Genomic DNA, 13901 nt, shown 5'->3' with positions numbered 1-13901 from the left:
AATGATGTCAAAGACATTGGCTGCCATGTTATCTGTGTCCAAAGTGGACACTGATACCCCAAAGTGCTTTATAAGCAGGGAGATACACACACAACATTCCGTGGCAGCGCGCTGACAGCAAGTGAGCTTAAGTAGACCACCAATTTGGTCAGCTGCTTGACACGTCACATACAATACAGTACATCGCCCACATGGTGCTGCACACACATCCTTGCAAAAACCTCTCGACTTTATCTGCCTGAACTAGCTCACAGGCTATGGATCATTTATTTCACTGGGACGTTCAAAGGATAAAAAATAAACAGAGAAGAGACCTGAAGGGCAAACTGGGCGAACGACACAAGGCGTTCAAGAGATTCCACATGATATCAGTGTAACACGGACTCAAGTGAAGAGTAGCTGACTACGAGATGTGGAAGGCCATTTTCACCACTGAATTAAATCCAAAAAGTTGTGAAAGAGTTACAGTTGTGAGGAAATAATGTCTGAATTCTGAGATATACTTGGATCCACGAGACACTAACTCAAAACATTTAGATATAAAGTCACATTTGCGAGAATAATTCTGAGATATACATTTACAACAGCAAGGGGGAAAAAATACATCATCCTTATCTTTCTATTTTTATTCAGTTGTGGAAATCAGCTTCTATACAGAGACCACGTGGCATCACAACCCAGGTCCATACAGGTGTTGTGTTCCCAGCAGAGTAAAACATAAATTCATCTCAAACATCAACAGCATTTATGCCACCTGACTTTGATCCTCTTCATTCAGAACTACGGTGTGTATACTGTATAGACCAGCATAAAACTCTGGTTCAGATATTTTATTTCATCTATTGCCTGCAGCAAACAGCCGCCCTAAAAGATAATAAAGTAGATGTGAGCCAAATGATAAAGCCAAGTATAAATTGTACAGCAAAAAATCACACACGTGTGAACTGAGTGGTGCAATTCCCCCCCCCCCCTCTCTCTCTTTCTCTCTCTCTCTCTCTCTCTCTCTCATTAGAGACACAGCACTACCCCTCTCTCTGTTTCTGGCGCCCCCTACTGGTATAAATAAGTCACATACTAGTGCTCATTTACACAGGTACACACACAGGTACGGTACACAGTTACACGGACATTGCTGGTTGTAGGAGTGGTTGCACCACTCAAAAATATAGCTTGTGTAAATGCCCAGGAAATCATTCCACATTTGACTTATTAGGTTTGAATTTTGGATGGGAGACAAAGTATCTTTAGTGTGACACTCTTGTAGGTTTCTGCCCGACAGCAACGATATATCACCTAAAATGACACAAATGTGTTCCCGGATTCAACATATACGTAGGCTTTCCAGGTCTAAATGGGTTACGTCTATCACTGTTACACTTTACTCCAGTTCCACTGATTAAAGTAATTCATGTGTGTATAATTTTTTTGCTAAAAGGGCATTAATTTAGCTGTATCACCATGTAATGGACTCTAAAATGAGGAATATTATAAGCGGTGTCTTACCACTTATAATATTCCTTCAGGTTTGTCAGTTCCACTCATCGCGTGACCGTTTTGTCCTCTCTCTGCCTTCCACTTATTTTTCCTTCTACAGAAACCATGTCAACGTTTGCTTCCTTCGTGCCGCCCAGAGGCTCCCGGAAATCAATTTGCTGTCATGAAGGGCGGGCGCGCCCTTTCTGCCCCAGTGCATTCTGGGGGTGACCTCCCGTCAGGCGGGAAGGAGGAGGTTCTGACACAAGCTGTGGGGGGTGGGGGTGTGTGTGTGGGGAGGGGGGGGGGGGTGTCTCTATGGGAGGGTTGGGGTGGCGGTGGGTGGCTGGGTGGAAACATCTCAGTACGCCTTTCACGATCATGAAAGTTTAATTGATGATTAATTGTTATACAAATGATTGTCATTAACCCAGTAAATCCGGGAAAGTGTTTGTGTCATTTTAGATTTTAGCCATCTTTTATACCCACCACCCTGACAACTAAGCACATGGTAATGTAAGAGTTGAGGCAGTCAATTTGGTCTGCCTCGGTTCCACAGATACACATTGTGAGAATAGTCAATCTCTACAAAGCTCACGACGTCTGGCGTTGTGAGAAGTACGAGAACCCACTGTGGTTTCCAGCCCACAGACCCCGGCCCGCCCACTCCACTGAGTGAAGAGCAGGAAGCTCAGAGTCTGATAATCAGGCTACAACAGTGTGGGTTTCCAAATCAGCTCAACTCAGACTCACTCTGCACGCCATGTGACTGGACCGCCCTCCAGTGCTGGGAGCCCGCCTCCTTGTACTGCAGCAGGTAGTGTCCGATGGGAACGCCGCCGTGCGAGTCGGGCTGCATGAAGGTGACAGTGGCCAGGCGCTGGGAGACTGACGACAGGCGCACACTGTACGGCTTGGACGGCACGTCTGCAAACGCACAGCATTCACCACGTTGATCAAACACTACATGATTTAATGCAACAACACACTACGGATGGACCTATGTGTGACGCGTGGAAAGCCAACATCTTAACCGCTAAGCCAATTACCTCTAGCTCGGGGGAGATATCAGACTTTTAGATCACACACCAGGTTGAGGTTGTGAGTCTCTCTGCTACATGTGTTCGTTTCTCACATTCACAAACCGTTTTCTAACATTATTCATCATGGTTTACTCATTTAAAGGGTTAGTTCAGATTGTTGGACTAACACATTTTTGGAAGCTGTAGGAAATACTAATGCCATATAGTGGTTGCAATTAAGGTATTACGTGATTTCCGTGGTGGGAGTTATGGTCTGGTGTGGTGAATATTAAGTAGTTCCGTTCATTTGGTGGCCCAATAGCCATTAGGGCCCGTAGCACATATACTGTAGGCTCGCTCTAATGCCTGACAGCGAGTCCCAGTTAAATTGAGAAGGGTGAAACATAGCTCAGGTCGCCTCTGCCTAGAATCTCACTTTGAGAACGACTGCCGTAATGATTAGCTTTGAAGATGAGACATCTTGGGTGAGCTTTCAGCTTTCAAATCATCCACCATCCCCTGCTGCTCCATCATGAGCTGTGGAAATAGTGTTTGCGTGCATTTGTGGATGTGTGTGTGCGTGCAGCTTTTTACCCGGTACTGTTCTCCCCAAGCCATGGCAATTTAATCTCTACTAAAGAAAATCTAAGCTGTTGTGTATTAGGCGGAGCTACCATATATAGTAAATACTTCACTAAATAGCGAGCAATGGGCTATTATCAGCAGCACTATTTGAGATTATACTAGGCTGGCTGAGAAGAGGCGTACAAGCTGTAGTGGGATTTATCTATATGCCAATAGCAAATAAGACTATTAGCGAATAGCGGAGCGCTTCAGGGACACTAAATAAGCCAAATGGCTGGATGCTGAGATTGGTCTGAGAGGTCTCTGAGTCTGACAATTATGGAATATATGGAATATACTGTACAGCTCCATCTCAATGAATTAGAATGTGTAAAAGTTAATTTTCTTCCGTAATATAATTCAAAAAGTGAAACTTTCATATATTCTCAATTCATTGTGCACAACCTAGATTATCTGTGGGGTTCAAGTCAGGCCAGTTGGCTGGTCAGTTAAGCACAGTAATACCAGTTACTAGTAGTTTTGGCTCTGTGGGCAGGTGCCAAGTGCCCCTGGAAAAGGAAGATCAGCATCAACATAAAGCTTGTCAATGTACGGAGGCACACAGTGCTGTAAAATATCATAATAGATGGATGTGTTGAGACTCTGGACTTGACAAAACACAGTGATGATTTAGGCCATGTTATCTGCTGGTGTTGATCCACTGACAGTGAAAACTTAACAACGGTTTCAACACATCATGGAGATGCTAATTTACCTTTCCAGCTCTATTGGCCTGAACCCCACAGAGAATCTAGGTTGTATTGTCAAGAGGAAGGTGTGAGACATGAGACTCAACAATACAAATGCATTTACGGCTGTTATCAAAGCAAACCTGGGCTTCCATAACACCTCAACAGTGACAAAGGCTGATCACCTCCATGCCATGCCCCATTGAGTAGTATTGACTGCATACATTAATATACTTTTCAGATGGTCGACATTTCTCGTTTACATTTTTTTTAGTGGTCTCGTAAAATAATCTAATATTTTGACATAGGATTTTGTGATTTTCATGAGCTGTATGCCATAATCATCAAGACACTCACTCACACACACACACACACACACACACACACACACACACACACACACACACACACACACACACACACACACACACACACACACACACACACACACACACAGAGAGCTATAGTATTTCAGAATCACGCCCCAAATATTTTAGGTAAAATGACATACATTTTGCATTGCATTTATTGTACCTCGTAGTAAATTCCCCCATGATATCCACAGGGAACCTTTCCTACATGATTTTGTTAATCTGAAGAAGCCAAGTTATGTCAGGGTTGTAGACTCACCTGCTTGGGCTAAGATGAACTCCTGGTACCGCAGTCCGATGTTGTTTCCGGCCGTGCAGTTGTAGCGTCCGAAATCTCTGTCGGACATCGGTGTCACCTGGGACAAAAATACAATAAAATAATCATCATCATCATCATCGTATCAACTTTGCAATATATACTCTACGCAAGAGAGTAAGAAGTAAGAAGTCCTGTATTCAAAATGTCTGTGAGTAAAAGTAGGCTACAAAAGATCTGTAGATCTGCTACTTTCAAATGGTCGAAATGTATATAGGGCTGAAGTGGTTCATGCTTTGTAATAATAATACAAATCTGCAAACTAACTCGTAACTAAAAATCTAATAATTGTAGTGGAGTAAAAGTAAAGTATTGATAAATTGATATGCTGAAGAAAGTACAGAATACCTCAAAATTGTACTTTATTAAGGTACAGTAGCTATAGTTACTCTGATGGTACCCACCTCCAGCAGGGAGCGGCCCACAGTGTGGTGTACCCGCATGTTGGCAGAGCTGTCGGCAGAGATGGTGAGATGCTCCCTCCTCCACAGCATGGTGGCGGGAGGGTTGGACATGACGTCACAGCTGATGTTCACCGGGTTCCCCTCCCACGAGTAGTAGATGGTGTGGTTGGACAGGAACTTGGGCATGTCTGTGTACAAAGCAACACACAAAGAAAGAATGAAATATTTTAAATCAATTAACACAATCAGTGCCGGGATGCCTTCAAAATAGAAGCTCTGGGGTGCCGGAAAGACATGGCCGCTTTTACTCTGAATCCAAAAATGATTGAAAATACAAATTGGGCCCTTTTGTGGAAATAATAATGTCCTCAAAGTAAATTAGTTTTAGTGGGTGAGTTTGTGTATGACGTACTTCAATCCAAAGGATGTGATACTGAACTATTCACCACCAGCAATCTCATCCTATATACAGTAGCAGTAGTTCTCAAAACCAACCTGAATAATAACGCCCCAATTTATTTTCTTTTTTTCTCTAAGACCATGACAATTTCTATTTCACAGATTTGACTATGCTTGTGGAAACATTTTGAATGTGGGGACACCCAGGGGTGCTTGGGGGGCTTCCAGGGGGTCCCCAGCCAAATGATAGTTAGGAACCAAAAGGACACTCCGAGAGTGTATACATGAAATCAAATGGACCCTCTATAAGTTAAATTAAGATAGATGATTAGACAAAAAAAGTTATTAAATAGAGGTCCATAGCCTGATGCATATCAAACTAGGGGTCCTTGAAATTACAATGGTTTAGAATCATTTCTGCTATACAACTGTACAAATATTGGCACACCGTTAATTCCTTTCAAATGAGGGTCTGTGCAGCGGGCTAATATTACTGTATGTCAATTTGAGGGTCCTTGACATGAAGAAGTTTAGAAGGAGGCTGTGAGTTGTTGATCAGACTGTGGACGCTGTGTACTCACACTCTACGTCCAGATACATGCTCTTCTGATGGCCTCCGATCCTGCTGAGAGCCTCGCAGTCGAAGCGACCCAGGTCCGACAGCTTCACGCCACTGATGCTCAGTGTGGACTTGGCGTGGCGGCCACGCACTTCAAAGCGCCCATCCTGGCTCTAAATACGCACACACCCAGGCATGCACGTGCGCACACACACACACACACACACACACACACACACACACACACACACACACACACACACACACACACACACACACACACACACACACACACACACACACACACACACACACACACACACACACCCTTATCAATTAAAAATCACACCCGTGTGAACTGAGTGGTGCAATCCCCCCCCACCCCCCCCCCCCTCTCTCGCTCATTAGCAGGCACAGCACTACCCCTCTCTCTGTTTCTGGCGCCCCCTACTGGTATTAATAAGTCACATACTCGTGCTCATGACTACACACAGGTACAGGGGACATTGCTGTTACACACAGGTACACGGACATTGCTGGTTGTAGGAGTGGTTGCACCACCCAAAAATGTAGAGTCTGTTGAAGGTTTCAAGTCCAAGTTAAAAATTATTTATTTAGGATACATTTTATCTTGTAAACTTTTACTTTTAGTTTGACCATCATTGTTGTCAATTTATGTTTCTGCTCTTACTCTTTGTTGTGTTTGCTCCTTTGTGCCTTGTTTTAACTTGTTTATATTGTTGTTTTTACTGTACAGCACTTAAAAGTGCTCTATAAATAAAATGTACTTACTTACTTACTTACACACACCAAAGTTGAATTCAGGCACCACCCCAACCCCTAAACCTAACCTCTGAAGTTAGGTTTTTCAAATCAAGGACACCGTAGCTGAGAAAGAGATGAAGCACGGACCTCTCACTACATACTGCATAAAATTGTGTTGCAAATTATACTTTTTCATAGTCTTGTCACTATCACCATTGTTGGTTTCATGTTAACGATTATTTTCAGACATTTATGTCTGCCCGTTTCCCTCTCAGCCAAACCTCTTGGCCGAAAATAGCCGATCTACAAGCGATCAGCATTTTTTGGCTAGAGTTCTCCTCAGAATAGGGATGCTAGGGTTCAAGTGGTTAATGTAAAAGTCCTATCACACAAACATTTGGCGACCCCCCTGTATTACCTCTGAGGACCCCCTGTTGAAGACCCATGCTCCAAACTAGCTCTGATTCATAACCTTCTACTGCTTCTACGATTCTGCCCTGCAGTACAAGGCTATGGGACTTACAATTTTAAATCTCAAATCGAAATCAGACCAGCCTCTCCTCTTTAGCGAAAATAAAAAGAACGTTTTTGCTACTCACCAAAACAAAGGCGGGTTGTGTCAATAGAAAGCCTACTTTCCTTAGTGGACGCACTCTGAGCCCCCCACCACACGTATAAACGGTACTTTTTGGCCAAAAAGGGATTTTTTTTCACCGGAGGAAAAATATTCTCTATGAGGCAGTTCTCTGGGCAATATCAGTAGAGGGCGCAGCGGAGTAACTAAAAATGTTTTTTTCCCGGTGGAAACAAAATCCCTTTTTGCCCAAAAAGTACAGTTTATACGTGTGGTGGGGGGCTCAGAGTGCTTCCACTAAGGAAAGTAGTCTTTCTATTGACACAACCCGCCTTTGTTTTGGTGAGTAGCAAAAACGTTCTTTTTATTTACAATAAAGAGTAGAGGCTGGTCTGCATTCATGCGAGCGGCGGAAGTTGAAAGTAACATAGCTCTAAGGCTACGCATTAGAGCTATGGACCAGAGCTAGCTCCAAACGTCTAATCCAAATCCTAACCACAACCTGAATATTTTCCTGCCCAAATATTTTATTTTTTTCTTTCCATAATCTTTCTAAGGACTATGAAATTTTCTATTTCACAAATTGTACAATTTGGCAAAGTAAATACACACGTAATGTGTAGTGTGAAGGAAATTAAACAAAACACGCCACAGCCCCCGATGATATTGGATTTAACTGGTCAATTAGAGTGAAACACATCAATCACTGGTGTAATTGACTGATGCTGCTAAATAAAGAAATGCCAAGGACCCACAAATAGCCATAGCCTCTAGCAAAAAAACAAACAAACAAATAAAAAGAATCTGCTTCTTTCTATCTGTACGTCTGTACGTAAGTCTGTACGTCTTTAATCCACGTAACTCGAGAACCGTTCGCCCCACCGACTTCAAATTTGACACACGTGTTCCACCCCACCACAGGGGGTGCAGTGCCCAGTGTCGAGTCGGTCGAACCCGCGGTTGTCCTGCCCGGGCTCTGGACAGAGCCCCTGCCCAGTGTCCATACATGGAGCTGGACTGTTCTGACATCATTCTGACGCCTGCATAGACTCATAATATCTGGGTGGGGCATGCATTTCCAACTTGCATCGTTCCAAGTAGGTCAGTAGTGCCCAACGGGCACCGCTCTAGTATTTAAAAAAATGGCTAAAGCAGCCAATCTACAAGCTGAAGTTTGCTTCAATGCAACGTAGCTAGAACTTGTATTTAGTCAGATCTGCAGATGCTGACATACCGTATGTCGCCAAGTCAGTGAAGTATAACACAAAGTAAAAGTAGTCTAGCCATGGGGTTAAGTGACACAGCAGGACGCGCACACGGTGCATGCTAATGAGTACATAATTCAGCCTAGAAAATAATTGACCAGCCGCTGCATGAATGCCTGTGCTGTGTAATGATAGTTAGCATAATCACATTTAACTTTAATGGAAACAGTAATAAAGTTGCCCTGAGACTGAGAGGTCTTGCTACACACAGCTGTTGTTAAAGTGTAACCACAATGTTGCAGGCTGCCTGGAGTTTATTGTACAGTACTTGGAAGGTACTCAGATTTTCATAAATTTTACTTAAGTAAAAGTAACAATACCACAGCATAGTATTGGCACCAACATATACTTAACCCATTTAGACAGGACGACTCTACTACTTGCCCGGGTAACGAGGAATACGTCCACATGACACCACCTAAGACTTTGCTGACAACCAAACTGGAACATCGCTGCCTCAGTCAATTATGTTTTTCTTTTAATGTATTCAAACAGAATAGGCTTGACGAAGGATGACAAATGATCTTAACAAAGTGAAGATGGTGGACAAAGTACTCAAGTAAATGCACTTAGTTGCTGTCCACAACTGCTTTCTAGCTACTGTACATGTCAGGAGCAGAACGTAAGAATGCAGATTCTGTGGAGACATAAGAATCAACAACAGTACATTATCTGGAGAGACACACTGGATCAACGTACTATATGTATATGATGAAACTACTGATTATTTTCTATGATTGAAACGGTTTTAACTCTGGCAGTCAATGAGTTAAAAAAATGCTGGCTTCTCTGGAATCCAAATGGCTGAAATCAGTGGTGGTGACTGATAACTTTAATCTGTCTGTGTGTGTGTGTCCGTGTCCGTGAGTCCGTGTGTGTGTGTGTGTGTGTGTGTGTGTGTGTGTGTGTGTGTGTGTGCGCGTGCGTGTGCGTGTCCGTGTGCGCGTGTGTGTACGTACATTGCACCATGGATTTCCCCAGGCTAATCAATACACATTCATCTTTGTAAAGACTCATTATGTGAACCTAAGCCGCTAAGCCTCGACCATCGACACCCCATCCTGTTCACAGGAGCTTATCTGGGCTTTAGTGTTGCACAGAAGAAACATCAGCCAATGAGAGGAGGGCTTTATATCCCAGCTGAGGTATCCTTGTATGTATCTGTTGCATACTTAGATCATCTGGATGTAGTGAACGGAGTCAGGAGTGGTGTAAAGTAACTAAGTAGGCCTACTCAAGTACTCAAGTGATGTGTTTAGTATATTCTTGCGGCATTTTTTTTACTTTACTGGAGTGATACGGCCAGCCATATTAGTATTTTGGGTAGAAGAAGAGATGTTGTACTTCTGTTTGTATTTGAACACCTCCCACGGTAAGTGTGACGAAGGGGGAAGGAGAGGACACTCTCGTGCCCCATGGTTGAGCACAAGTCTGTGGGGACTCGGGAGGAGGGGTTCTCATTGTGCTGGGGAGGGGCGGGGGGACTCAGGGGAGTCTAATCTGTCCCTCCAGCAGGTGGAGCTCTAGTATTTAATAGATACTGTATGTTATAGAGTCTATAGTCTTGCGTGGCCAGACAGAAAATTATCAAATGCTTCCATCATAAAGTGTGGGACACGAAAGCTCTGATCATGAGCAAGCACTTCTGTTTTGTCTTTACAGTGGCGCAAATTCATCCTAACATCTAACAAATAATTCTAGATATTGTGTCCTCAAAATGTGAGAAAATGTGTGGACGAAATGTGTGAGGGGGAAGAAAGAGAGGGCGAGAGAAGGGGGGCTCCGTTGCGTGGGGGGAGAGAGGTAGGGATTGGGTATGTCATATCCCCGGGTATAACGGGTATGGACTAGTACAGCAAAATAATCTACGCATAGCCTATAGCTTGCTGTAGAGCATAAAATGTAAATGTGTTCAGTTTTCGGGAGGTGTACAGTAGTTTCAGACTATAGCATTCGAAGCTTGTGGAATAGTTGTCTGGCTATGCGAGTCTATATAACATACTGTATACAGTATCTTATACTGACCGGTCTATAATAAAGACATACTACTAAATAATCTGCTCATAACATAGACGATTGCATCACTGCAAGCATTGCGTTTAATAAATAGAAAATTAATTTGGTGACAGTGGGAATACAATATTTGCATTTTCTCAAGGTCGCTCATCACAATGGAGGATTGGATGGATTCTCAAGGAGGAAGATAATCTCATCTCGTACGAGTCAAACGTTCCGAGCCAGTGTGTCTCCTGTGAACCACAGGGACGACTTTGTGTCCCCTAAAAGCATACGATTGTTCTCTTATCAAATAATTGACGGAGGCCCTCTGTGTGCCACGCTCGTCATATTAAAGTTATAAGTCAAGATGACACAGCACTGAACACGCCATTATGTTGTGTCAATATGTCTCTGAAGCTTTTAACCCTGCTGAGAGATATATGAAAAAAAAAGTGTGAGTAGAAAACAAATAAAAACATTAGGATCATCCTGTGTTCAGCAGAATAATGATCAGATTCTCTCTCTCTAAATGTAAACACACTGTAGTTTAGTACACAACTTTAAAATAACAGGACATTTTTCTTGAGAATACCGGGCCCGTGAGGAGCAAGACAACATGATCTCATCTCTTGAGTCACTTAAACTGGCAGTGGTACACACAGGATACTAAAGTATAGGCTACTCTTGCCAAAGGATCACTCCTGTCCTGATGCAGGTTCGAACTGGGACCACCCCTCCCGATATAGTTGGACCAAAATCTCCCTGATTGAGGCTGTAACTGCTACACAGCTAGGCTTGAGGCCTTCTTGACAGTTCAGGAAGATATTTAATATGAATCTCTTTTCATCTACAATCATGAGTTTATGCACAAATAATGTCCAGACCTGCTGGCTTATATGTCTTTGTCAAACTCTTAACAAAAGCACAATCCAGCTAACCTACTGTACCATATTTAATAACCTACTTCTCCAAAGTGAGTGACAGCCACAGCCACAATACTGGAGGGAGTAACAACGAACTGGTAACACCCGTCTATTTATAGCACAAACATGGGGACATTCTCATTCTATTGCTCAAAATGTGGAATGCCTCGACACCATCCCTAAACAAAATGTGGATCACTGGCTTCTTTCAAAATAGGCCTGACAATCCATCTGTCAGGAAACCACAATGGGAGGTAAATCATTTTTTCGCGTAGAAAGGAGCCGTCATTCTCTATAATTTCCCCCTTTTCTCCTTTGTACATATACTGTAGTGTTTTGTATTTGTTGATGTTATGTATTATTGTGTTATATTTATGCTATGTTGATGCATTGACTGTAGGACCACAATGGAAACAAGTCATTGTGGTATCTTTTAGCCTATAAATGTCTGACTGTACTGACTTGTGCTGTTATATGTTGATATTTCGGACTAATAAAGTATTCAATCAATCAATCAATAAAAAAATAAAAAACCCACTGCACCATAATTAACAACCTATACCATACTGTACCATATTTAATAAGCAACACAAAGGACTGATGCTGAACAGGGTAGTCCGTGCAAGATTGGAGTGTAAATTGAGAGCGGAACAGTTTTAAAGTTTTAAACAAGAATGACTGGAGTCATCCATCATCAACATGCTGTGTTTGTCTTCTCCTATAGTATATGTTTAGGTGTGTTGCTTCACAGCTCCACATTTACATAATTGCATTTGCTCTGGGACAGAAGAAGTACTTACTCTCATATTCTGCAGTGATTTATCAACCCTGGTGTTTCCAGCCAACACACATGCTCATTTATCTCAACCGTGACCTTTTTCAAAAGGCATTATTTATGTATTTATTTACCAGTATTTGTTTGATTGTTAACTTCTCAGGGAGGCTTTAGGAAAGCATAGATGGAAATTTCATTTGGATGATGATGAAGACAGCATAGCAAAGTCAACTTTTTCCAAGCGAGTACAGCTGCAGCTCATTCCGTTTGTATAGGCCTGGGTCCGGCAACCCTGCCTGGTGGAGACCTGCACTTTTCTAGTTTATTTGGGGGGCATTTCGTCAACAGAAGAGAATGTTTTATTTTCCACATCAACGGACATGTGGATCATACGCTGTGACCTTGACAAGATATAAATACATGGGGGAGAGAAACCAAGTTATGTCACGGTGTTATGGATTCTATGTTTCTGCTCCTCTCTCCTAGGTAAAAGGAGGTCAAATTAAACCACAGTCTATTTCTCAAATTTGTACAATACTCGTGCATGGGGACATTTTGAGCTTGCGGGTGTAGCAATACAAGTACACACAAATCTGATCGATTGTGAGAATGGTGGTTTAATTGAATTTGGTCATACTTTAGCCTTTTCAGAATGTCTTTATACACACAGTCACACACACACACACACACACACACACACAAACACACACACCTTGACTCCATGGGTGAAGGTGTGTCCATCGCTTGCTCTCCTCCAGGAGATGTCGGGCAGAGGTTCTCCCTCAGACACACAGGAGATCATGGCGGCGCTGCCCTCCACCGCCGTCACGTTACGCAGCTGGACGATGTGGGGCTGGACTGAGAGAGAGAGAGAGAGAGAGAGAGAGGGAGAGGGAGAGGGAGAGAGAGAGAGAGACATTCTTTTTTTGGTCATTTTTGTCAAGACAACACAGAACCTGTCTGACTATAATGTATACATCGCTAAAACCAAACGCCTACCTAACAATATTGAATATTAAATGATCCTCTACCACAGAACATAAAGCGTCATTATAGCACCACTTTCAGATTAATTCTTCTGGCTTTCGCTAAAGATACGAAAACAGGCAGTGCATTCTTCCTGCTACTGTAAATAGCCATTTTAGCCTCTCTCCTATAACCAGAGTTAATGTCTTCCATTGTTTCCCTGTAACCTACTCCCAGGATAAAAGCAGTCTTGGGCCACTTTAAACACTTTGTCTTTTACTCAACACTGTAGGATTGACCATAGAAATAAACCATTTACGGCAAGGGCACCAATCATGTAAAAATCAAATCCTCCACTGTAAATCCCCAGCCCCCAGATGGAGGGAGAGAGAGAGAGAGAGAGAGAGAGAGAGAGAGAGAGAGAGAGAGAGAGAGAGAGAGAGAGAGAGAGAGAGAGAGAGAGAGAGGGGGGATAATAATTGACAGAGACCCTCTATGTGCAACGCTCATCATATTAAAGTTATAAGTCAAGATGACACAGCACTGAACACACCATTATGTTGTGTCAATACGATTCTGAACCTTTTAACCCTGCATGCTGACTCATTGGATCACCATAGCATCAGTGATGGAAGGACGCACATGTTTTACTTAAGTAAAAGTATCAATACTGCAATGTAGATATACTTTGTTACAAGTAGAAGTCCCATATTCAAAAATAATGTACTTGAGTAGAAGTACAACTGTATTGGCATCAAAATATACCTAAAGTATTAAC

The 13901-nt window shown here is 42.7% G+C and overlaps 1 protein-coding gene across 1 annotated transcript in view; it reads right to left on the bottom strand.

Moving 5' to 3' along the window:
* Nucleotides 1-13901, bottom strand: part of LOC308310848 (neural cell adhesion molecule 2-like) — a 111002-nt gene that overhangs the window by 14343 nt on the left and 82758 nt on the right. The window contains exons 8-12 of the mRNA XM_080757297.1: nucleotides 12870-13015; nucleotides 5880-6030; nucleotides 4900-5087; nucleotides 4439-4535; nucleotides 2227-2400 (exon numbers count right to left, since the gene is read on the bottom strand). Of these exons, the coding sequence (XP_080613423.1) occupies nucleotides 2227-2400; nucleotides 4439-4535; nucleotides 4900-5087; nucleotides 5880-6030; nucleotides 12870-13015 (756 nt within the window). The remainder of the gene's footprint in view (nucleotides 1-2226; nucleotides 2401-4438; nucleotides 4536-4899; nucleotides 5088-5879; nucleotides 6031-12869; nucleotides 13016-13901) is intronic.

The sequence above is a fragment of the Protomyctophum bolini genome (assembly GCF_963924005.1).
Source record: "Protomyctophum bolini genome assembly, chromosome: 23".
Lineage (NCBI taxonomy): Eukaryota > Metazoa > Chordata > Actinopteri > Myctophiformes > Myctophidae > Protomyctophum > Protomyctophum bolini.
Note: the sequence above shows the minus strand (reverse complement) of the source record. Positions and strands in the feature narration are given on the sequence as shown.